The 26,464-nt window shown below is 37.2% G+C and overlaps 1 protein-coding gene across 1 annotated transcript in view; it reads left to right on the top strand.

Annotated features, from left to right (window-relative positions):
• The first annotated feature begins 775 nt into the window (after nt 1–775).
• The window catches only part of LOC138327421 (uncharacterized), a 30,629-nt gene continuing 4,940 nt past the window's right edge, over nt 776–26,464 (top strand). The window contains exons 1-4 of the mRNA XM_069273496.1: nt 776–826; nt 22,536–22,622; nt 23,070–23,246; nt 24,866–24,976. Coding sequence (XP_069129597.1) covers nt 22,547–22,622; nt 23,070–23,246; nt 24,866–24,976 — 364 coding nt within the window. The 5' untranslated portion in view covers nt 776–826; nt 22,536–22,546. The remainder of the gene's footprint in view (nt 827–22,535; nt 22,623–23,069; nt 23,247–24,865; nt 24,977–26,464) is intronic.

Consider the following 26,464-nt stretch of genomic DNA (forward strand, 5'->3'; position numbering starts at 1 on the left):
GATATAACACTAGCATTTCAATAGCTGCATAATTACGCCAGTCACCTGAAAACTGTCGTCTCCCTAGCTATCTAATCTTTTCATATACATTTGTAATTATTTTCGTCGATCTTGTAATGTTGAGATAAATGCCGTAATTATCAATTATACTAATTGGTTCCTCCTCACCAAAAAATTGTACAATGGCATGTTTTCGGAATTTGCTATATTATTTCAATCATTTCAGAATTTTTGTTATAAAATGTTAGCTACTTGCCCGAGCACTTAAGGCATTTAACCTTGTTACTAAGTATGAAGAAAATCGGTTAACATTTGTTACACTTATTGCACGGAAATGGCAGAAAATGACGTTTTTAGTATTTCAAAGGGCCATAACTCCGCTAAATAAGGTCCATCGACAGTCGCGATCGAACTTGGCCGAGCCCTTAAGACATTTAACATTGTCACCAAGTTTCAATAAAATCTGTTTTCTTTTTTACAGTTACTGCACAAAACGAAGTGTTACAGATAGACGGACAGACAGACAGACAGACAGACGGACAAACCCAAATTAATATCCCCTGTTTCAGGAAAAGCGGGAGATAAATAAAAGATCACTTTCCGTTCTCAGTTTGATCGGTTCGTTTGTCTGCGTGTTATAATATATTTAGTGTGCTGGTTTATGGGTACGTTTACGCTTGACTGACTGGATGTGCACGTTACATACATTTATGATAAATGAGATTTTAACATTGCTTTTGTTGTACAAACTAATGTATTTCAAACCCCAAGTGATGGTTTAGCTGTAGTGTTGGCGGTGGGAAGACTAGTTCTACAATCGGAGCAGGTAAGTGCAAATAATTCATAATTAATTGTTATCCTCAAATAAAACTGTAAAGATGTTATGCTCGATTTTCGGTATTAGGCCCTGTATAAACTAATGATATTTTGTATCACATATAAGGTGTATTTGAACATACATGTAACTACACACTGGTGAATATAATACTCTGAATTTCCTCGCTTTTGGGTAGTTTTAAGCAACAACTCTGAGTTTTTCAGCGTGTCACGATTATATTCAGTGTGGCCAGGTTATATTCAGAATTGTAACCGAAAACTCAGCGTGTTACATTATATTCAGAGTGAAGACCGAAAACTCAAGAGTGTACTATTAAACTCAACGTGTCAGATTAAACTCTGCATGTTCGGTTATATTCAGAGTGAAGACCGAAAACTCAGACTGGAAGATTATATTCAGCGTGATAGATTAAACTCAGCATGTTCGGTTATATTCAGAGTGAAGACCGAAAACTCAGCATGTCCGATTATATTCAGTGTGTCAGATTAAACTCAGCATGTTCGGTTATATTCTGAGTGAAGACCGAAAACTCAGACTAGAAGATTATATTCAGCGTGATAGATTAAACTCAGCATGTTCGGTTATATTCAGAGTGAAGACCGAAAACTCAGCATGTCCGATTATATTCAGTGTGTCAGATTAAACTCAGCAAGTTCGGTTATATTCAGAGTGAAGACCGAAAAGTCAGCATGTTCGATTAAATTCAGCGTGTCATATTAAACTCAGCATGTTCGGTTATATTCAGAGTGAAGACCGAAAACTCAGCGTGTCCGATTATATTCAGCGTGTTCTTTTAAATTCAGAGTTTAGTGTCAATCAAACTTGCGCAGAGCGGGGACCCCGCGTCAGTCCTACCTAGCCACGGGGGGCATCACACCTAGTGTGCTACTGCGTAGTTGAGCTGTCAATCACCGGCCCGGTACAGGCACTGTTAGCGTGAGGTCAAAGAATGTTTACAACCGGGTCCTCAAATGCATACGTACGAGATATAGCCGCTAAACAATTGATGATTCTTTAAGTTAATTTTATAGTGAATGTATAATTTTCAGCAACGGGATCTAAGAATCAGTCTAATATTATAGAGACGGCCAAATGAAGAGACCGAGTCCGAGGCAAATATTGAAGGACCACGTGTAGACTCTATTACTAGATCTCGACAAGACGAACAACTATGTGTATGACAAATGATTCAATGGACTCATAATTCCCTTATCCCGCGCCTGAAAGTTTCTCTACTAATTTGAATTTTACACCATTTTCGAAAAACATCACTGATTATCCATGTTCAGTCTTAAATATATTTGCCGTCCGAATTATGACGACCTTATCTAAACTTCCCTGTCTAAAACTAAAGCCAGGTCTAAATAAAATTGTCACACCTAGGGTACAGAACGAAGCAAGGTAGTTGGACAGTTATTCGTTATTCGTAACTCCGAAAAATATAGTTATTCCAAGGAGTTAAACAAAAAATAACTTTATGTAATTTGGCTGCATCCGTCAAAACAGGTGACGCTTGAATAACGAATAACTGTCTAACTTTACTTTACCCGGCCAGAAGTAAAGTTAAACAGTTATTCGTTTTTCGAATAACGAATAACTGTCCAACTTTACCTTGCTACAGAACGAACACGAGAATTTGCGTAATGAATTATTTTGTAGTCTTTGTTTATGTGTACACGGAATGGAAAATAATATTTAGATATGTTATTCTGTTTGATCTCCTGACAAGAATGTTGAAAACCGCATCAAAATCGGCCGCTTCAGTACCGTGATACCGCCCTCCAAAGTGCTCGATTTTAACCTGTATATCAACTGCTAATCAGGGAATCGGCCGCTCACGCTGATTTGGGGATTAACCGGATGTGACGTCACGAGGACAACGGCAGTGAGGTTTATAGCACAAAGGTGGACATATACGTATTCCTAAAATGGGGTTACGAGAGTTTTACATATATACATACAGTATACAGTTATGGTGAAGACTTAATTATATATAAAATAGGAAATATTGCAACTGAAATCATGCTAAATACATAAGTAGATTAGCGGAAACATGTATAAGTTATTTATGTTTCTGGTAAAAGCCAGGTGTACCTTGTGTAAAAACTTAAGTAGAGATCTTATCTCTGTTTTAACAACTTACTAAATTATCAAACCTGGGGAATATTCAATTTTCATAATGTCATATAAAAAGAGACGAATTCGAAAAATGATGGTCATATAATAATCCATTTGAATATGTGTCTGTATAAATAAAAATTCACTAGGCCTATGGATTTCAAGAATCAGCATAACGAAAAGAAAATGTATTAAATGTATTTTATAGTTCAATACACGTAGATATCATAGACATAAATTGGGAGGGGGAGTAAATAAAAAAAATAAACCACTTGAGAAATTGAATGTAAAATACATAATTCACTTATGGCTGTAACGAGTCTATCTTCCTTTTAAAGCTACATGTACATGTACACGTATGAGAACATGTGTTATTTTAACAATATCCAACAGTAATGTATTGGTCATATAGATTATCATTATTAGTATTATATAATGATCGATATTGACCAAATTCACAAAGAATTGCATATCCAAAATCTAGCAACTACCAGAAATATCAAAATTCTGTCATTGTGCATCTTATTTGCATTGTTCTTTCTCGACATGCCATTTGTAAATAATTTTGTAGTTTCTGTTAAAAAAATACATATACATATAACTAGAAACATATACACGAGACAAATGTATACATTGGTCATTCTGAAATATACAATTATGTATACATCTAGTAATTTATACACTTGTTATATGTTATGTTCGAACGGTATATTTTACTGTAAACCAAGGATTTATAAGTGTAAACAAATATGACATTATACAACAATTAAATGATGGTCCATCGCTAACTTACCTGTGATCTTACTTTTGACACCTGACGTGAGCTAATCAACGAAGCGTGACAGGTCACTAAACACCTTTCTTACGTAATCTGGTTATTAGCCCCCTCATTAGTCTCGGTTGACCACGCGTTTTAGTTACTGCAGTATACAAGTAAAGAGATAAACTCAGCACGACATATTCGGAAGTTCAGTTCTGATTTTGTTCTGTACTTGATATCTGCAACTTGGATTAGACATAGACATCTTCAGTCTTTTTTTCGTTTGACTCGTGCATGGTTTATTTTTTTTCAATTAAAGACACTAATAAATGAACTTGAGCGAAATATCAACAAGTCGTCGGATGTATTTCGTCGAAAAAAATGGATCGATTTCAGATATAACGCAATTAGTAAATGCATTTACATATATGCAAAAAATTATGTTTAGAATCATCATAACTTAATCGAATGGGCAGTTTTTTTGGGGGTTTTTTAAGTCAGAAATTTGTAAAGCGGGTTTGACCAGTACAACGACCCGAGTCGGGTTTTGGATAACATAGTCAAGAATCCTTTACACAATATTCATGTATATGTGATTCCAAATACCGTAGATTTACAACGTACGTGGATTATGATACACATTATATTGTGTATAATTGTGCACAAATCGCGCAGAAATGTTCATTTATCTACGACAGGTACATCAATATATGCATGGTGTAACTATGGACGAGCTCGGCAATGCAAGTGTGGTAAGCAATGATACTAAGACTGTTATACAATATATACAAGATTTATTTTACAAAATATACATGATTGTTTTGGGGTTTTCCTTAAGTAAAACTAGATAAATTTATTGCACAAATTACACATATGAAACAATAATATACAAAAGTACCTATAAAAGCTTATTACATATAATACTTATAATAAACCCCTAGAGTCTCTCAGATAGGATCACTGGAGTTGTCGTGGTCTGTAATCCACGGTCTGGCTACCAGCTGCTACCTTGTGGTTAAGTTGATGCTACCTGGATGCAGCAACACACATACAGATCAAAGTCAACAAAGTCGAAGTTCATGACGCGTTGCATCAGCATGAAATAATGCATAAGTGTTCACATAGAACAAAGGCCAACACTCGGCTCACACAGAACCTACAGACGTCGCCCACACAGGACCGCCAAGCAAAGCCTCGATGCAACCCTTTATGGAAACTGTATAACGATATACACTTGGCTGAAGTGGTAGTAGTGCCATAATATATCCACCATCGTCAGGGTTTTAAGCTAAAATATACGTATGTCAGATTTACTATTTACACCACTATATTCGATGATAAAATTAATAAAATATACTATTTAGCAATATATATTTACCTAACACGATGTTACAAAATGACTGTGCATTCCGCCTTAATGGTTGGCGCATTCCAACAGGTGCGGTTCACTCAACCGTGACGACTACACGATTATATAACGTGGCATTGTAAACGTTCAATAGTAGTAAACAATTGACTAACTTACGTGATAAATATTGCTATTATAAAATAGTTTGCTATATTACATCAATTAAATAGTTTAAATGTTCCCACGAACTAATATACTATATAGAAATGACACTAGCATGTACATGTGCGCGTATGTAAACAACACGCCACATTACAATACACTCCACAGGTGAGTTAATTAGGAGGTACCTGGCTAAACTAATCCCTTGTTAGACTCACAGATAGCAATACACAGGTATGTACATGATATAATATTGACAAATGGGTAAAAACTCACCACAATCTGTAGTTTGTGCTCTTGTACACATATCTGCACGTGGATTATTATCGTTCACGCATGGCTATCTACCTGTCGCTACACAGTTATAGCTTATAACAGACCCGAGCGCGGATAACTAAATTCCGTATTTACAATGCGCGAAACAATACAAACTGTAAAATGATTAAGAAATATATATGTGACCGTAACACATGGTATAAATCTCTATTTTCAAGCGTACGTGAGTTGAGTGACATAAAATGGAGAGCTAAGACTCTTCCTAACCTTTCATGGGGAGCAATGCACAGTATGTGTATCATGTTCATTATTTTATATATATTTACAGTGTATATTTAGCCAACAAAGGCCTGAGATATAGTGAGGTCATCCATTTTCTGAGTGACTCTGAGACGTCTGAGAACTGACTCATGGCTCATGAATTATCAAGGAAGTTGACTGACCCTATCGACTTCACTCTATCGTGAAATCTTGCTCTTCAAACGTTTCAAATAATGTACCAGGAAGCTGATCTGCAAATCCTCATAAAGTGCAATATAACTCATGAAAAACTTCTTTCATCTCAAAATATAATTCAATTACGTAATTATATGTCGCTGTGGGGTTTAGTTTGATTTTAACGTTCTATCAACAGTAAATATCATTTAAGGACGCACCAGTTTAAATGGATGAGGATAGGTATAAAGGAACCTTGAGGAAAAAACCGCCAACCAGCGATCAGATCTGGCAAATGCTCTTCATCTATTGGGTAGAGGTTTCTGGTAATATATCGGATCATCTAAACACTCAGCCGCTTGTTTTATTCTGAAGTTAAAGTTTGTACCCTTGGAATCCTATGTAGTAACGGTGTTGATATAACAATTAGCATTTTAAAGTTAGCTGTATACTATATAATGCATTATGTGTATGAGTAAGTCTATGTGGATTATGATTATTTCTTTTTGTAATCTTTAAACCATAAGTCTTGTTATGTACCATGCATTGAATTTGCTGTTGTCCAGTTGGCATTCACACAATCTTACTTGCCAACTGAATGCAGTTCAATGGTTAAGTAAATGAACCACAAAGCATTTAAATTTTCCATGTATATTTATATGTAAACTGAAAGTGCATTATAGAGAGTAGCAATTACCTGCATAGATATGTGTATCATATATTCATCCGCATACCATGATGCTTGTAAATAGACAATTAAATGGATTCAATCGATCCTTGGGGATTTCAAAAGAGTTCAACGTCACTGAGGATGGGACATTATCTATGAGCCCTAGTATCTTGTTATATGGAATATGTTGCGGTGCCATTCTCATTTTTATCAACGAACTACTTCAATTCAATGACTATAAAATGTATAGTCCTTTAGTTACAGAGTTTATATATATATATATATATATATCAATCCCTGTATTTACCAGTACCCAGTTATAGAAAGGATGAATAGGTTAGTTACAACCATTTTCAAATTAAGATAAAATGATATCTTGTCAAACTTACTTGACAAAATTAAACAAGATTCCAGAAAACCCAATTCGTTACCAATATGCACTTGCTGATTTACGAGAAGGTCTAACCACAGATATTGTGGGAAAAGAAAGCTTCACTCATCTGACAACCTAAGATAATCACCATTAAATAACTGGGTCCAGGGTAGATAAAGATGTAGTAGACAGAGAATAATTAATATGATTAGACTAGTACGTCAGGCTCGAATCTAAGAGGAGTAGGCTCGAATCTAAGAGGAGTGATACAAACATTATATTAATCATGATTTGTGTGACATTCGGTTTGTTGTACCTACTGTATTTAGATTAACTACGTCTGTTCAGTAGTTTAGATGTACATGGATGTGGCGCAGTGGTAGACGGCGCTGGTATGTTTGGCTAGGCGATTGGATGACGTAGATCGTGAGTTCGAGGCCCGGATAGGGCACGAGTCAATAAATCGTCATGCTTTGTTATTAAAATTGTGTTTCTTTGATATTTGAGGTTTTGAAATAAATATTCTGATGAGTGAGTAATACACTGGAATTTGAATAAATCAAACTTATGATGTATGCTAAATTTATTATTTCTTAAAATACATGTTCTTTGGAATTTATTATCGTGGAGAAAAACGGAAGTAACGTGATATACTACAATAGATGAACATGTCGTGCAAGGCTATCGGTAAAGAAGACACCTACCGAAGATTGTGTTGCTTTCATGTTGCTTAAGTGTTAAAGTTATTTACGTCGCTTTTGGTAGATATGATTTTATTGTAACAATAGTCATTGCTACTCAACAAAATTACTTTTTTATAATTCATAATATGTTTGTGATTAAATCGCTTACGAAACTTTACATAACCCTCATAATATGATTTCTTCATAATGGTCAATGGTTTTGTATTCGTAGGACAGATAGGTCTCCTTTCTAGATATGCTTACTTATGATGTATTAACAAGCCTTTATTGGTGCCGTTAAATCAATTGATATTCATTGACAATCTGAGCGGGACTTTACCACCTCTCATATCTGTATGTATCCAAACCTGTCATCACTGTTTAGCAAACGAGTAAGACTACTTAATTATGGGAATATGTTCCGGGTACCCACAGAGGGATATTATACAACAGCTTTACATGAACAAGATATTTATCAGTAATCTCAAGGGTCAAAAACAATAACATCCGATAAATAGAGGATCTTACATGAGTGGCTATGTAATGTGAGATTTATCAAACGAGTTCAATAAGTTGATATGCGACAAGACTTAAGGAGAGTTGTGAATGTAATTATTTAACGAGTTTGATACATTTTATATCACATAGTCACGAGTGTAAGATTCTACATGTATGTATTCCATAACTTTTATTCAGAGAAATAAAGTTAAACTTGAAATTTCGTCTCTATATAAAAAGATAGAATTCCGTCTCGGATGTCACGTTTTTCCGTCTACTGAGACAATCCTGCGACATGGCTGGACGTGCTAATTATGTGATACATGGTTAAAATCCAGTTGATATAACACTAGCATTTCAATAGCTGCATAATTACGCCAGTCACCTGAAAACTGTCGTCTCCCTAGCTATCTAATCTTTTCATATACATTTGTAATTATTTTCGTCGATCTTGTAATGTTGAGATAAATGCCGTAATTATCAATTATACTAATTGGTTCCTCCTCACCAAAAATTTGTACAATGGCATGTTTTCGGAATTTGCTATATTATTTCAATCATTTCAGAATTTTTGTTATAAAATGTTAGCTACTTGCCCGAGCACTTAAGGCATTTAACCTTGTTACTTAGTATGAAGAAAATCGGTTAACATTTGTTACACTTATTACACGGAAATGGCAGAAAATGACGTTTTTAGTATTTCAAAGGGCCATAACTCCGCTAAATAAGGTCCATCGACAGTCGCGATCGAACTTGGCCGAGCCCTTAAGACATTTAACATTGTCACCAAGTTTCAATAAAATCTGTTTTCTTTTTTACAGTTACTGCACAAAACGAAGTGTTACAGATAGACGGACAGACAGACAGACAGACAGACAGACGGACAAACCCAAATTAATATCCCCTGTTTCAGAAAAAGCGGGAGATAAATAAAAGATCACTTTCCGTTCTCAGTTTGATCGGTTCGTTTGTCTGCGTGTTATAATATATTTAGTGTGCTGGTTTATGGGTACGTTTACGCTTGACTGACTGGATGTGCACGTTACATACATTTATAATAAATGAGATTTTAGCATTACTTTTGTTGTACAAACTAATGTATTTCAAACCCCAAGTGATGGTTTAGCTGTAGTGTTGGCGGTGGGAAGACTAGTTCTACATTCGGAGCAGGTAAGTGCAAATAATTCATAATTAATTGTTATCCTTAAATAAAACTGTAAAGATGTTATGCTCGATTTTCGGTATAAGGCCCTGTATAAACTAATGCTATTTTGTATCACATATAAGGTGTATTTGAACGTACATGTAACTACACACTGGTGAATATAAAACTCTGAATTTCCTCGTTTTTGGGTAGTTTTAAGCAACAACTCTGAGTTTTTCAGCGTGTCACCATTATATTCAGTGTGGCCAGGTTATATTCAGAATTGTAACCGAAAACTCAGCATGTTACATTATAATCAGAGTGAAGACCGAAAACTCAGACTGGAAGATTATATTCAGCGTGTTAGATTTAACTCAGCATGTTCGGTTATATTCAGAGTGAAGACCGAAAACTCAGCATGTCCGATTATATTCAGTGTGTCAGATTAAACTCAGCAAGTTCGGTTATATTCAGAGTGAAGACCGAAAACTCAGCATGTTCGATTAAATTCAGCGTGTCATATTAAACTCAGCATGTTCGGTTATATTCAGAGTGAAGACCGAAAACTCAGCGTGTCCGATTATATTCAGCGTGTTCTTTTAAATTCAGAGTTAAGTGTCAATCAAACTTGCGCAGAGCGGGGACCCCGCGTCAGTCCTACCTAGCCACGGGGGGGGGGCATCACACCTAGTGTGCTACTGCGTAGTTGAGCTGTCAATCACCGGCCCGGTACAGGCACTGTTCCTCAGAAAAGATAGCGTGAGGTCAAAGAATGTTTAATTTTATAGTGAATGTATAATTTTCAGCAACGGGATCTAAGAATCAGTCTAATATTATAGAGACGGCAAAATGAAGAGACCGAGTCCGAGGCAAATATTGAAGGACTACGTGTAGACTCTATTACTAGATCTCGACGAGACGAACAACTATGTGTATGACAAATGATTCAATGGACTCATAATTCCCTTATCCGCGCCTGAACGTTTCTCTATCAATTTGAATTTTTACACCATTTTCGAAAAACATCACTGATTATCCATGTTCAGTCTTAAATATATTTGACCGTCCGAATTATGACGACCTTATCTAAACTTCCCTGTCTAAAACTAAAGCCAGGTCTAAATAAAATTGTCACACCTAGGGTACAGAACGAAGCAAGGTAGTTGGACAGTTATTCGTTATTCGTAACTCCGAAAAATATAGTTTTTCCAAGGAGTTAAACAAAAAAAATAACTTTATGTAATTTAGCTGCATCCGTCAAAACAGGTGACGCTTGAATAACGAATAACTGTCTAACTTTACTTTACCCGGCCAGAAGTAAAGTTAAACAGTTATTCGTTTTTCGAATAACGGATAACTGTCCAACTTTACCTTGCTACAGAACGAACACTACAACTTGCGTAATGAATTATTTTGTAGTCTTTGTTTATGTGTACACGGAATGGAAAATAATATTTAGATATGTTATTCTGTTTGATCTCCTGACAAGAATGTTGAAAACCGCATCAAAATCGGCCGATTCAGTACCGAGAGACAGCCCTCCGAAGTGCTCGATTTTTACCTGTATATCAACTGCTAATCAGGGAATCGGCCGCTCACGCTGATTTGGGGATTAACCGGATGTGACGTCACGAGGACAACGGCAGTGAGGTGTTTGGTAGTGGGGTTATAGCACAAAGGTGGACATATATGTATTCCTAAAATGGGGTTACGAGAATTTTACATATATACATACAGTATACAGTTATGGTGACGACTTAATTATATATAAAATAGGAAATATTGCAACTGAAATCATGCTAAATACATAAGTAGATTAGCGGAAACATGTATAAGTTATTTATGTTTCTGGTAAAAGCCAGGTGTACCTTGTGTAAAAACTTTTAAGTAGAGATCTTATCTCTGTTTTAACAGCTTACTAAATTATCAAACCTGGGGAATATTCAATTTTCATAATGTCATATAAAAAGAGACGAATTCGAAAAATGATGGTCATATAATAATCCATTTGAATACGTGTCTGTATAAATAAAAATTCACTAGGCCTATGGATTTCAAGAATCAGCATAACGAAAAGAAAATGTATTAAATGTATTTTATAGTTCAATACACGTAGATATCATAGACATAAATTGGGAGGGGGAGTAAATAAAAAAATAAACCACTTGAGAGATTGAATTTAAAATACATAATTCACTTATAGCTGTAACGAGTCTATCTTCCTTTTAAAGCTACATGTACACGAATCTGACACCTAGACTCCAGTTCCGTTTAACTTAAACGGAACTAGGAACCAGACCCGAGTTCCGTTTAAGCTTATACGGAACTAGGAACCAGACCCGAGTTCCGTTTAACATACATACTGGCCAACGAGCGGAGTTCCGTTTATTAGGATTCCTATCTCTTACTGCATGTTCAATTACCTATTATATACAGGAATCGAACTTAGAGCTTCCGTGAATAATACAGCATAGAATTAATCTCCTTAACACAAGTTTCCTTAAACGGATCTGACACCTAGACTCCAGTTCCGTTTAACTTAAACGGAACTAGGAACCAGACCCGGTTTCCGTTTAAGCAAATACGGAACTAGAAACCAGACCCGAGTTCCGTTTAAGCTTTAACTGAACTAGGAACCAGACCGGAGTTCCGTATAACCCCACGCTTGTATAGACATTTGTAAAGCTCATCTGACCTGAAGGGCCTGATATCGAATATAATAATATATGATATCTGATATAATTCGATCAAATTCTGGATGGACCTTGCGCCTTCAATAAATTTTAAATTGGCTTGCCATAGCATTTACTCATTTTAGCTCAACTGGTCCAAAGGACCGAGTGAAGTTATGTGATAACGCGACGTGTAGCGTTTATGAATGAGACCGGAATTCTTTTGAAATTAAATGGAAATTCCTAGCAACAGATCTAGACCGTTTAAGCCCAGTACATACGATTTTTACTTTTATCTTTATCTAATCCCCATGGTAAAAGGATTTTATTTTTAATTTTAAATCTAACAATGTTTCATCGAAATATTTAGATTTCCAGATTATTTTTCTCCATTTATTTTTATTTTTATGTGAAGGAGTATTTCAAATTAATATTTTTCTGATATTTTGATATCTTGTTAAATTGATGTGCATTTTATCGAACTGCAAGCATAAACCAAAACTGCCTTCGAAATATACATGTATATTGTACCTATTGATCTTGGTTAAGAATATCCTTCCATGAGTAAACAAAATAGATCACGAAGAATCACCTGTTTTATGAAGTAATTGTCACAAAAACTCTTACAATTGGAAATAGCAAAACAGGCTCCACGATTTGCTTAATTTTAAATCTCCATCATATAATGATGCTTTCAATATCATATGATTATGAGTGCTAATCAATAGTGGTAGAGAGTCAGTCCCAGCATTTTTACAATTTTGAATTCCCTTAAGGATGCTACCATCGCAATATGAGTACTATCCCATACTTAATTTCAGAGAAAAAGTCGTTTATATGGAAATAAACAAATTGACCCCTTTTGGCCCCGCCCCTCAGGCCCAAGGGGATAAGCCACACCCTTTTTATAATTTTTTATCCTCGCCCCATACAGATACTACCTTTGCAATATGAGTTGTTATATATCGTGCTTAGTTTTAGAGAAGAAGTCTTTTATAAGGAAATTAGAGTTTTTTTCAATGTTAAGCCACTTTCATGATATAATACTTACTATAACATGAGAATTCAAATTCACTACATAGACCAATTTTTATAGCCCTGAAAACATTATATTTGAGAATCCCGTCTCCCTACCGTACCTTATTTCGTACTCGACGAGAGTATATAGAATGATGTCCCTTCCTAAACACCTCTATGTAGCCACGAGACCAAATGACTGAGGAGGAAAGGGAGGGAGGACAGAAGAGTGGAACCCCATAAAGTCATTGTTAGTTTTACATCATGTAAATTGGTTTTACATTGAAAAACCTCAATTTCTTTACAGTAATACGCTACTATAACTTTAGTATGCGAATTTGTCTTTCTTACCGTAATGGCGAGTCCGAAGCCAGGCAGCCCAGTCAAATGGTAAATGTAGGGGACAGGCCTCAGGCAGAGAATATAAAACAGGGTTGAACGAACAAAGGTAAAAACGGATATACCTCCCCGTGGAAAGAGGTGCACCATTGTGAAACCTGCTCGCATAAGGTTAAAAGACCATAAATGCATTTAATGTCTACTGAGGAGAAACAGTCACAGACAGAAAACAGTCCATCAGAGTGGAAGGACAGAGACCGGAGGTGAAAGTAGACTGACCACGCCAAACGGCAGAAGACATTGATGTCCTGGCACAAGGACCTATTGCGGTCGCAAGGGCTCTAACCTCAGAAGCCCTCACCTTGCATTCTGCATGAGATTGATCATTAGACGGCTCATAAGCAATCTTGATCACCTGACATATCAATGTGGAGATGGACTGGAAGGAGATATCCTGCTGACCCTGTTTTAAGGTCCCGACAGGAACAAAGCATCTGATAATTCTCCCCAGACTCAATAGAGACTGACAGGAAAGGAATTCTAATGGAATCGGGCGAAAAACCTGGTTCCCAATTCTTTGCCCAAATTTCAGGATCAGTGAAAAGGGTAACGGCAGAGCTAGCTCTTGCCCATGAAATACGCGAAGAGCGAAAAGACAATGCATAAATATCACTTCTCATGTGGTCTGAGGCAACAGCAAGCAGAAAGACAGTCTTAAAAGTTAAAAAAAACTTTATGGAGTCCGATCCTAAAGGCCCATTAGAAGCCGAAGCCCCCATTTATGACTCTAAAACGAGTTCTAGGTTCTACTGTGGATCTAACTACTGTACGTTAGGCCTGTCCAGATTGAACCCCCGAATAAAGAAAGACAAAGAAATGAAGATCCTACCTCTGGTTTACCACCGAAAGAAAGTACACTGGCAATAGCTGCGTGATAGCCTGCAATAGTACATGATTGTGCCTCCTAAACAAGACAGAGAAGGAAACTCGCAATCAGCTGGGCAGAGGCCATGACCGGATCAATCTTCCTGACGCCAATCAAAGAAGATCTTCCAGCGTGACTGGAAGGCGGCAGAGGAGAAAGACCTAATTGATCAGGCGATGCGAGCTGACATATCCGAAGAAAAGCCTGTCTGAGCTAGGACTCCTGAAATCACGTCCAAGCGTGAAGATAACGTCTGGGGCCGATGCTAACGAAAGACATTTGGTTTTGGTGAGAGAACCAGAGGACGAGCCACCAGAAACGACAAGAGCTCCGAAAACCAGGGTTGACGCGGCAACAGTGGCGCTATCGGAAAGAAGGAGCAATAATGCTCCGGAAACTTCTGTAGAACCCTGCGTCTATGGCCCAAGCCATTTGGTTTGCCACGGAGAGACAAAGGTTGACAACTGATTATTGAGAAAAGAGGCAAAAAGGTCGAGGGATATAGATACCGTTCTGTCATAACCAGCTGGCGCCGCCTGGAGATTATCCGCCAGAACATTTGCGCTTCCTGGAAGATGCTTGACTAAAATTGTTAACTGCATTTCCTTATAGATAGGAATAATACGGAAATACTGATAGCGAGGGCACAAAGGACGTGAGCTGGTGTCCCTTTCTCTCCAGATAAGCGACCACTGTAGAGTTGTCCGTAGCCATTCAAACTGCATTGGAATGCAGAATCTTCTAAAATGTCTGCAGAGAAAACAGAAGAGCCATCATCTTCTGCATGTTCCCCAGACCACTCCATCGACTGGCAATGGATGTCGAGGTAAGCCCCTAACACTTCCATGAACGCATCCGTGAACATGTTAACGGTGGGAGCTGGCATGGACGACAACGAAACCCCCTGAAATACATTTGTAATTGCCTTTCAGAGTACACCACCGAGCAAACCCCATGAGTTGAGATAACACAGAATATTTAGATACCAACGAGGGGCCAGCCGATGAAGGTCACAGGAATATCTCTGGCCTTCTCGAATTTCTTCAAAGTTAGAATGACAATACCATGAACCGCGTGGAAACGGTTTCCCAAGAAGACAATGTTTTAAGAAGGGGAACCTCATACTCTTTAAGGAACTAAGCCAACTCTAAGCAAAAGTTTCATGACCAGACGGGTGTTCCGATCCAAAGATTCCCGAACTAGATGGATCATTAGGAATTCGTCGACATAGTTGTGAACATGTCTTCCCTAGAGTGCAGAAATCACACTACAACCAGCAGCAGTTGATGGGACACCAAGCTCCAAACCTCTTGCGGATCAGAATTATTCTGGAATAGAAGCCGAGTGTGTAGTCCATAATAGGCACCTCCTCGACCGCGCCCTTTAAAAGCATGGTCCTTAGTTCCTCCCGGATGGAAACTGCCATCTCCGGATCCCCCGAAGGAGGGAAAAAATACATACTTTGACACAAAGTGCGGATGCCGCAAGTATGGAATGCCAAACCGATCCTTCACTACAGAAAAGGCTCAAGGGTCCTGGGTGATATCCTTCCATTGACTCTAGAAAGAAGGTGGACTGACGATCTCCTACAGGAAGATGAAAACGAGGAATATCGAGACCTTCACAGATGGAGAATTGTTGCCTTACTCAAACCCTATTTTACGATTGGAGGACTTGAATCTGAGACTGGCTGAATTGTCAAGAACAGACCTTTCGTATGGAACGATCAAGGACGGAGAGACGAATCAGGAACTTTTCGTCTTGTCCCAATGATTTGTACTCTTCCTACCCTTCCCAATGTTACCATTGAAATAAGGCTTTGACTTCGATCGCATATAACAGTGGGAGCAGAATTTCTAGCTTTCTTTTTTGGTGGTGCTGACCTCTGTGAGGTAATGGCCTTCAACGTCTGAATTCTCTTCAAAAAAGGCAGAAGGGACCACGTCTGACATTGACGAGTAATGACACCTTCAAAGAAGCCAATCCTCTCAATGTCCTGTTCAGGGCAGAAGTTTTCAAGTTTATATATGACATTCTGGATGGAGAGACGCAACAGCCTCTCCATCGTGTGGTGCTCCTTGGAGCCGAACACTTCCTGGTTCATTGACCAAGTTTCCAGAGTTCAGCACTCAAGCTTAGCAGGCAAAGAGGACGGCAGTCTATCGTGTATTGCATAACCAGGGGCTTGAACCTTTGACCAAAACTGAGGTGCAACATGGCTAACTTAAGCGTGCGAGATGAGGAAAAATTCTTCTTCATAATTCGAGTTAAGATATGAATGCCGTTGACCACTTTTCCTTGTTAGATAAACACCCGCCATATTGTCCAATGAAAATGTCCAGTTAAACATCTTATTACACGTGGGAATCATAATAAACGAACTCATTGGTCAGTAAAAGCACGTGAACTGAATATGGAATTTGACTGCGTTGGGTTAAAAGGAACTCGGGTCTAATTCCTAGATTCGTATGATCTTAAACGGAACTCGGGCATGGTTTTTCGACTCCGTTTCTACGCTATATTGAGTTTTCCTGTGATTATATGTTCCTAAAGGTTCCGAAGACGATTACTGTTAAATACTAGAACACTGACACGTCAAAATAGGCCCCGCTCAAGATGCTTTGCGATTAGGAAAAGTAATATCTTGACAATGAAATGTACAATTGAAGCTCTGATTTCGAAATGATTGATGACAGTATATATTACAAGATATCTTAGAGGATTCTTGGCGCGTACCAAAGAATGATGTATGTCTGACGAAAGAGGAATATTTTCTCTGCTTTTTAAACAATAAATATTAAAATCCAAGATGACTGCCTCTTGGCCATCTTGTTGTTGATTTTGTTTGATTGAGTTGTATGGCCCATTTGGGGCTATCTTGTTGATAGATCGGTTCAAAAATGCCTTATACGCAACTAGGAACCTAGGGGAAACCAACCTCTGAAATTTCAGACAGATCCCTTTGGTGCTTAATAGAGATAAATATCTTCAACTACCAAAATCAAAGGTGTTTCTCTGTCGGCCATCATATTGACCGATTGGCCCAAAAATGTAATATGCAGAACAAGGGCACTAAGGTAACCTACATCTGCAATTTAAGACTTCTTGGTAACAAAAAAAGAGCTAAAAAAGGACAGGCGGACGGACGGACGTACAGACGGACGGACAGATAGACCGACAACCTGATTACTATAAGGCACCCGTATTGCAATACGGGGCACTATTAAGCATCAGGATATTCATTAAAGTCTTTAAAGGCAATGTATAGGCCAACATCGGCTTAAACAGAACTAGGAACTGGTTCCTAGATCCGCATAATATTAAACAGAACAGAACAGGTCTCGTTGTCGACTTCGTGTAAAGAAATCTACACTGAAATGATTTTTACTTTGATTACATGGTCCTGAAATTTCAAAGACAATTCCTGTAAAAATATATCTAAAAAAGTCACATCTATGCAAGCGTCGGCTCTAAACTGACCTCGAGTCTGGTTCCTAGTTCCGATCCAGTAAACGGAACTCGAATATGGTTCCTAGTTCTGTTTGAGCTTAAACAGAACCCGGGTCTGGTTCCTAGTTCCGTTTAAGTTAAACGGAACCAGGGTCTAGGTGTCAAACCCGTTGAAGAAATTCTGTGTTGTATTATTCATGGAAGCTTTAAGTTCGATTCCTGTATTACAATGGTAATTAAACATCTTATTAGAGGTAGAAATTCTAATAAATGGAACCCGGCTGGTTGACCAGTATTTGTGTTAAACGGAACTCGGGTCTGGTTCCTAGTTCCGATTTAGTTAAACGGAACTGGGGTCTAGGTGTCAAACCCGCTGAAGAAATTCTGTTATATAGATTAATTAAGTGTTGTATTATTCATGGAAGCTTTACGTTCGATTTCAGAATTATAATGGTAATTAAACATCTTATTACAGGTAGAAATTTTAATAAACGGAATCCGGCTGGTTGACCAGTATTTGTGTTAAACGGAGCTAGGGTCTGGTTCCTAGTTCCGTTTAAGCAAAACGGAACTAGGGTCTAGGTGTCAGATCCGTTTAATAAAATTTGTGTTATAGAGATTAATTCTCTGTTGTATCATTCCTGAAAGCTCAGAGCTAGATTCCTTTATATCATTTGAATTTAATATCTTATACGATGCAGAAATCCTAATAAACGGAACTCGACTCATTGACCAGTATATTTGTGTTAAACGGAACTCAGGTCTGGTTTCTAGTTCCGTTTAAGTTAAACGGAACTAGGGCCTGGTTCCATGTTCCGTTTCAGTTAAACGGAACTCGGGTCTGGTTCCTAGTTTAAGTTAAACGGAACTGGAGTCTAGGTGTCAGATCCGTTTAAGGAAACTTGTGATTAGGAGATTAATTCTGTGCTGTAGTATTCATTGAAGCTCTAAGTTCGATTCCTGTATATAATAGGTAATTGAACATGCAGTTAGAGATAGGAATCCTAATAAACGGAACTCCACTTGTTGGCCAGTATGTTTGTTAAACGGAACTCGGGTCTAGTTCCTAGTTCCGTATAAGCTTAAACGGAACTCGGGTCTGGTTCCTAGTTCCGTTTAAGTTAAACGGAACTGGAGTCTAGGTGTCAGATCCGTTTAAGGAAACTTGTGTTAAGGAGATTAATTCTATGCTGTATTATTCACGGAAGCTCTAAGTTCGATTCCTGTATATAATAGGTAATTGAACATGCAGTTAGAGATAGGAATCCTAATAAACGGAACGCCGCTCGTTGGCCAGTATGTATGTTAAACGGAACTCGGGTCTGGTTCCTAGTTCCGTATAAGCTCAAACGGAACTCGGGTCTGGTTCCTAGTTCCGTATAAGCTTAAAATGATCCACGCTTCAGATCAATCAGACCATTTCTTGATCTCAAGAAGTCAAGGCCAAGGATTCCCTCATTACTCATTTGTGCAACTACTGCATCAAAGGAAACATCCCTGCAGCCTTCAGGTTTTATCATAAAACCTCCCTAACCAAGGACTTTGAGTTCACTTCCATTAGCTGCCAAGACATCCTTTTTAACTTCTCTCAGTTTTGGTCTCCGCTCTTGTGGAATTCTCTCATACACTTCTTGTGACAAGATTGTCACAGTAGCTCCAGTATCGACCAACAGCTTCACATTGGTATGCTGAACTTCTGCATTGATATACAGTCCAGCCTCCTGAGCTGCAGAGGATACTCCAATTCCGGCTGATTGTTTACTCCTGCGCCTTCTTGTTCTAGTCCTGACTGGATTAGCAGCTCCATTTGATTTCTTATCCGATTTCTTTTTGAGCTGAGGACAATTTCTACGAAAATGTCCTGTTTCATGACACTTAAAACAGCGTCGCTCAAAGTTCGAATCCTTCCCACCTTGTTTTTGCTGATCGGGCTTATACTGATTTTTCACTCCCGATTGTAACTGGCTGATATCTCCTTGCATCTTTTCTAACTTCTGTTGGATGCTACTCAACATGGATTCCATCCCAGACTTCTCAGTCTCTACTGGATGTTTGGCATCAGTACCCTCAGTACTTGTATTCCTCAAATAGGCATGACCATCATTTCCATGTTTCTCTGCTTTCTTATAAGCCTGCAACTCAACCGCCAGATGAATCGCATCTGTAAAGTTCTCAGGTCTCGCTTGTTTAATGCGAATACGCATATCCGAATTAGCTAGTGACTCTAGAAACTGTTGCTTGGCCAAAGTTTCTCTCACTCCACCTTCAACAGTTGGATAGGTTAAATTAACTTACCTACGAATAGCTTGACCCAGCTCTGGAAGTGTTTCATTTGCCCTCTGCCTCTTTTCCAACAACTGTACTCGATAAAGTTCAGTTTGATTTGGTGGGGCAAATCTTAGCTCGAGAGCTCTCACTAATGAGAAATAGTGATCTTGCTTCCTGGTAGGTAAATCACCAAGTATACCCTGAGCTTGTCCTCTCAAACTCACAGCAAGATATAGTCCCATCTCATACTCTGACCAGCGATTAATTCGAGCACATGTCTCAAAATGAGACAAATAATCCCTCCATGGTGTCGTGCCATCATATGTAGAGGCTTTTACTGACACATGCTTTACATTGGGTTTCCTACTCAATGATTGGTCCTCATAATCACTATCATCCAAATCATCGATCGACTTTGGATTTGTTCTTCTCCGCTGAGGGGAATAATAGCTCGATACATCTTCTTTCTCGATAAATCGAGCTGTACCTCTTTGATTTCTGTCTCGATAAGTGATATTGTCTGCTCTATCATCATCAAATTGCGAGGAATGGGTGTTCTCCGAGAATCTCACCTTAGGAGTGCTCTCCCCTTTACTTCGGACTCCAAAATTTCCTTCGTGTGATGATTTCTTCAGTCTTTGCTGACTAGCAGACTCTCGCAGGCTCTGATTCTGAACGTCTAGTTGGCGTAACTGTTCCTGCATTTTCTCTATCTCCCTCTCAATCTCATGAGATGAAATATCTTCATGCGTGCTCATACTGCTATATAAATCAGCAATATCTGCCTTTACCTCAGAAGTTCTGCCATCTGCATACATAGATGTTATACCAGAATCTCTATAATGACTGCTCCCCTTCAACATCTGTAGTTTCGGTGTAGAGTGAAATCCCTGTCCACTATCCTCACCACAATCCATCTCAGAATTTCTTAACTGAGTGCGAGATGTCTCATCAGAAATCATATTCACAACAATATAACAGTTAAATCTAAAATCAGATGTTATTTAAAACTGAGTAATCGAACAGCACAAAAATATTGACAAGATCACCACCGCTGCCACCAAATTATGTGACGTTTACCGGGTCCGATCCAGTCACAATTAACTGATGATCTATAGTGTCTATATTATGTACTGTTCCTATCAAATTACAAATATATACAAATAATACACAGCTGACCTAGCTGTGATTCTATATATCCCTAAATATTATGATTAACAATATCAATCCTAATGATCACTCAGTGCCTCTGAGTGATCATGATAACTTAACTTCAAAATATACAAACAGCATAAACCATACAGATCGGAATAATTATTAAATGATTAGCAACAAATACTGAGTGATCTATAAGCCTATGCGAGTAGTCTCCCCTACCTCGGGTGATTTGATAATCCCTACTCGCACATATATAATCAGACTACGATAAAATCAATGTAATATTATCTATAAGAACCTTTCCCTAAGGCTTAACACTACCGAGCTACCGAGTACTCAAAATCACTGTGCACTCACAGTACTCACTGCTACTGAGCACTCACGTTTACCGAGTACTCTAAGAGCAATTACTCCAGCAATGATACACACACAATCATTACATATTACAGAGTACTAGTACACTCAATGATTCACGTAAACGCAATCATTCAACGAGCAATCCCAAGGCTCAGTTTACAACTTACTCTCCAGAGTATATAACGCGGAGGAGGAAAGTCTTATTCAGGCACGTCAATCTCCGATCTCAACTCTACCGTAAGTTATTATCAACTGACGTATATAGGCAAGCCTTGTTCAGGCACATCTATTTTTACCTTGTATTAACCACTTAGGTGTTTTCGCTTCAGCAGCTCGTCCAACAAATAAGAAAAAAACTTTCGCTGAAACCGCGGCTTTATATACTGCCGGGCAACGACATTAGCGCCCTCTATTTACAATAATCCTAGGCCCTAGAACGCTTAACTTACATATAGCTTAACATTACAAGCGTCTACTTGACGGCGAGACTAACAGACAAAAAAGAGCGGACAGCGATTCCGGATAGCATGGTAATACAACCGTATTTCATCACAATATCTTATGCGAGTAGAGTAGGTCCCGTTGTCCTCGTGACGTCACAGGTCAGGGGTCCCGAATCGGGGTCAATGGCTTGGGGCTTCAGGTGTGTTCTAGAGAAAAGTCGCATTATCTCTAATACCGTATTCGATATGAAACTCGTACTTTCTCCATTCTAAATTTTATACAATGACACATTTGTCAAGCCTTATATATCAAACCATTCCGTGTACACTTTAAAGTCTCTTTTTAATCTATATTTTCCGAATATGACACCCTCTGGTGCTTTGATGAAAGCAATTGCTTATTTGTGTACAATATGTATTAGGTAATAATTTTGGGATAAAAGTGGAAAATGTGATGAATACGCTAATAGCTATTAAAACCCATTCAGTGTATTGCAGAGGACTGGCATCTGGTTTTTATTTTTTGTCAATGACATGGGATAATGCAAGTAAAATTAAAAACAAAAATCAGTTCTTAATAAATTAATTCTCTTCCACACAGGTACAGCAGATATGGGGAGTGGCACAAACAAACTAACTAAATGGAGGGCTGTAGTGGCGTTACTCTTATCTGTTACCAAATATAATTGTAAGTATCCTCCACCGCAATTCAGTCCTTTTTACATGTATATGTCCATATACTCCGCACGTTAAGTTTCAAGACTCTAGACGTTATCTGTATAATGGACTTTTGGAACCTAATGTTTCATTATTATGTTCGTATTGATAATTTGATGAAATAGAGGTTGACGTCCAGACTTAAATTCACATATCATAAACGTCACTCTGTGTTTCTGATCATATCAAACTAGGTTAAGCGTATCCTCGTACAAGATATGATTTATTTTAACAATTTTAATACATTTACTAGATACCTTTCGCTAGCTACCTATGTTTTACTATCACATATGATGTTACTATGATATCTATAATTGTAAGCTTCCTAAACTGATTGAGTAATCGTCAATGTCTTATTTGAATAACTATTTCATTTTCTCAGTTAACATCTTTGTATTTCATCCTCTTTTATTATCAGGTGCGTCTTTGGACTGCTCTAGGCCGGATAATTGGCTACATAATGAGGTAACCAACAGCACATTCTGTATCGAGAGGAGTGTTCGATACACGTTCAAAGATGCGTTTAAAGCTTGCCTAGAAGTGAATTCTACCCTGTTAACAATCAAAAGTTTAGAGGAGGGATCTGTGATCCTGAGTATGTATAATATTTGAAATATTGCGTAATGGTCAGAATAATGTGTATTTTCATTTCTTTGGTAATCCGACTTAGTAACAATTTATAGTTAGGCACTTTGTATATAATGATACGTGGTTTTGTTCTTAGTGATAGTAATAGGGTAATTTTAATGTTGATTATCTTATAATCGAGATATAAATCAAATCACTCTTCATTAAAATGGCTACTATGGATTCTTGCTCTTTTCACCTGTCAGAAGATCAAACAAGCATTTAGCTTGTCGACGCGCATTTACAAATATTAAGTTAACAGCTCAGTTTCAATGGGGACAACTTAGGTCACCGGAAGTGATATCGGGCACTCAAAAACAAGGAGAAAACGCCCGCTTTCAGATGTAAATCGGCTGAAATAATGACATAAAAGCAATACATCTTTTAAACCTATTGTGCGTCAAAGACAGTTTATTGTTATGCTTCTGAAGCTTTTAGAAATCGTTGAGCTAGCTCAGATAATGCACACACCTCGCCACAATATTTTTTGACAGCAGGGATATCGGTCACATTTTATTCACCAAAACGTTATAAATTATGAACTAATAAATTTTACTGTCACAAAACTGTTCCGTGCACTAATATGTAATACATGACTGTTGAAAGATAAGATATTTCATTCATTATATCTGATATTGGAGAAATACAAACGGTGCTTAATTATGAATAATGAAAGTGAAAAAAAGGTCATATTTAGAACTTTGCGTTTAGCGTTCTGTTTAACCAATGCTCTCTCCATGTAAACCTGTATTGACTTTGTCATTATATGTTGTACTGTGCATCACAGCACAGAAGGGGAGTGAACCTTATTTTTACAGTATATTATTGCGTGCTATAGATAAACAAGGGTTATCTCCCTTCACCACTCAGCACCGATACTTTTATATCAATGGTTGCGGTTCATCCAGTAATTGATGGAGTACTATGTCCTCTCACTGATTTCTCATCTATACATAAATGATATTTGTTCGGTCTTCCCTACATTGTCAACAACACCAACCGTTAGTCGCATCATAAGTGATATTGAGTCAGCCTTTATGTAGCTTATTTAGTCGTTGGATTATAAATATTGGTTTCATGGCAATCCATTTTTTATTTCATCATATTCCGTTTATGTTCTAGGAATTGTTTAATGATAAGATTAATTTTTGAACATAAAATGGGAACAATTCATATCAAATCCAGTCAGAAAATAAAAGTCAACAATTGGCAATGGTGTTAATTTACCTTCGTATCAATAAAACATTCCCTTTTCCCTTGTTTGTATCGAAGCAAAGATAACAATTAAAATGAATACATTTTATCTTATGCATTCTTTTTATGTTTGCTGCAATCGTTGCAAGTACTACATGTACCATGGCTTAAATAAACAATATTAGTTACAAATATAGACAGACATGTTCATCAAAGTAAATATGTTTTAATTAGTGTTCTATATGAATGTGTTCCGTGCGTAAACGCAATCTAGGTAGTATATAGGATATGCCTAAAGTACACTTTCTAGTGGTACCTGTATGTGCATAACAGCATTTTTATCCCTTAATATATGTTTAAACTCATTCAGTCGTGTATTTTATACGTTTTCAGATGTTTTAGGATTAGACCACTTTTATATCGGCGCCACTGACCTTACAATAGACGGGCAATGGAGCTGGTGGGAGAGCGGACAGGCACTCCATTATTTTAACTGGGCACCAGGTACTTGTACCGTGTTATAGCTACTAGCGTAGGAAAAAATCTTTTTTTTTTTTTTCTTTTTTTTTTAAGTTTTTGTCATTAGTAATGTTTTTAATTCAATTTCTAGTGAAGCATTGCTTCGTGCGGCTTCTAAAGAAAAGCATACAGTTTTTTTCATTTTTGTATAATACTGAAAACAAAATTTCCGTTTCAGCTCATGTTTGAAAAGTTGAACAATATCTACATATTTTGTTCTTAATTCACTTAGATGATACCATTTGTATATGACAAAACCAATCAATGATAAAACACAGTTAATGTCATTATAGGCATTATATACAATTTTGTATCCTATTACTATAAACTTTAAGTGTCTTAATACAATAGTATAGCCAAGTTTATCCAATGATTGTCTAACGTGATTCCAAAGTGGATCGACACATTGACATTCAATAAAATAATGATGGTAGTCATCCTTGACGTTACATATTTTACAATTTTCATTTTCAACAATACGCCACCTTTTTAATAAAGGACCATTTGGAATGATACAATGAAACAATTTCCATCGAAACATTTTTTCATCATTTTCTATTAAAACACTAAAAATAAATTTGAACAAGTTTGTGAAGCTTTCTTTTTCTACGTCAAATTTTTCTTTCCAATGATCAAAGTTATAAGTAATACAAGATTTTTTTCGTCTCAATATATTATATATGTCTTTATTTCTTAACGTCTTCAGCTGAATCATGTCGCCTTTTACTGTGTTATACAGACAAATGTCTTTCTTTATTATGTGTACTTTCGCCATCGATTTTTCTGTAATTAAGATATCTAACCAATTTCTTGGTATAGCTTGATTGATGGACACTAATTCGACTATCCAATTTCTTTTACATATTAATTTTTGATGTATGATGTCCTCGTCGATCTTTCCATCATTTCCAATTAGATCATTTATGTAAATTAAACCAGAATCGCTCCAGTTTTTGTAGAACAATGATTTACCATTGAATTTTATATGTTTATTATCCCAAATTACCTATTGTTTTATCTTTCTGAATTTGTTCTTTATGTTTTTATCAGCTTGAATTTTAAGCCATGCCACCAGAAGATCCAAATAGAAGTCTGTTATCCCATGATTTTTTGGTAAACTTTTTGTAGATGCCATATTCATTTTAAATAATAAATTATCTTTACCAAACTGCTCAAAATACAATGTTGGCACCAATTTCCAGTTTGTATGACTGGAGTCTAACAGCCTTTTGATCCATGCAATGCGTAAGACATCAATATGACATTCTATGTTTCTTACATTTAATCCTCCCTGTTCAAGAGTCCCAATCATTACATTTCTTTTGATTTTATCTGGTTTACCCTCCCAAATGAAGTTATATATCATTTTTTCCAATATCTTTATTGTTGTGCTATCCATACCAATAGTATTTGCTAAAAAAGTTATCTTTGGTATCACCAAACTTTGAATAATTACAGACTTACCAAGCAATG

This window comes from Argopecten irradians, chromosome 7 (assembly GCF_041381155.1).
Source record: "Argopecten irradians isolate NY chromosome 7, Ai_NY, whole genome shotgun sequence".
Classification (NCBI taxonomy): Eukaryota; Metazoa; Mollusca; class Bivalvia; order Pectinida; family Pectinidae; genus Argopecten; species Argopecten irradians.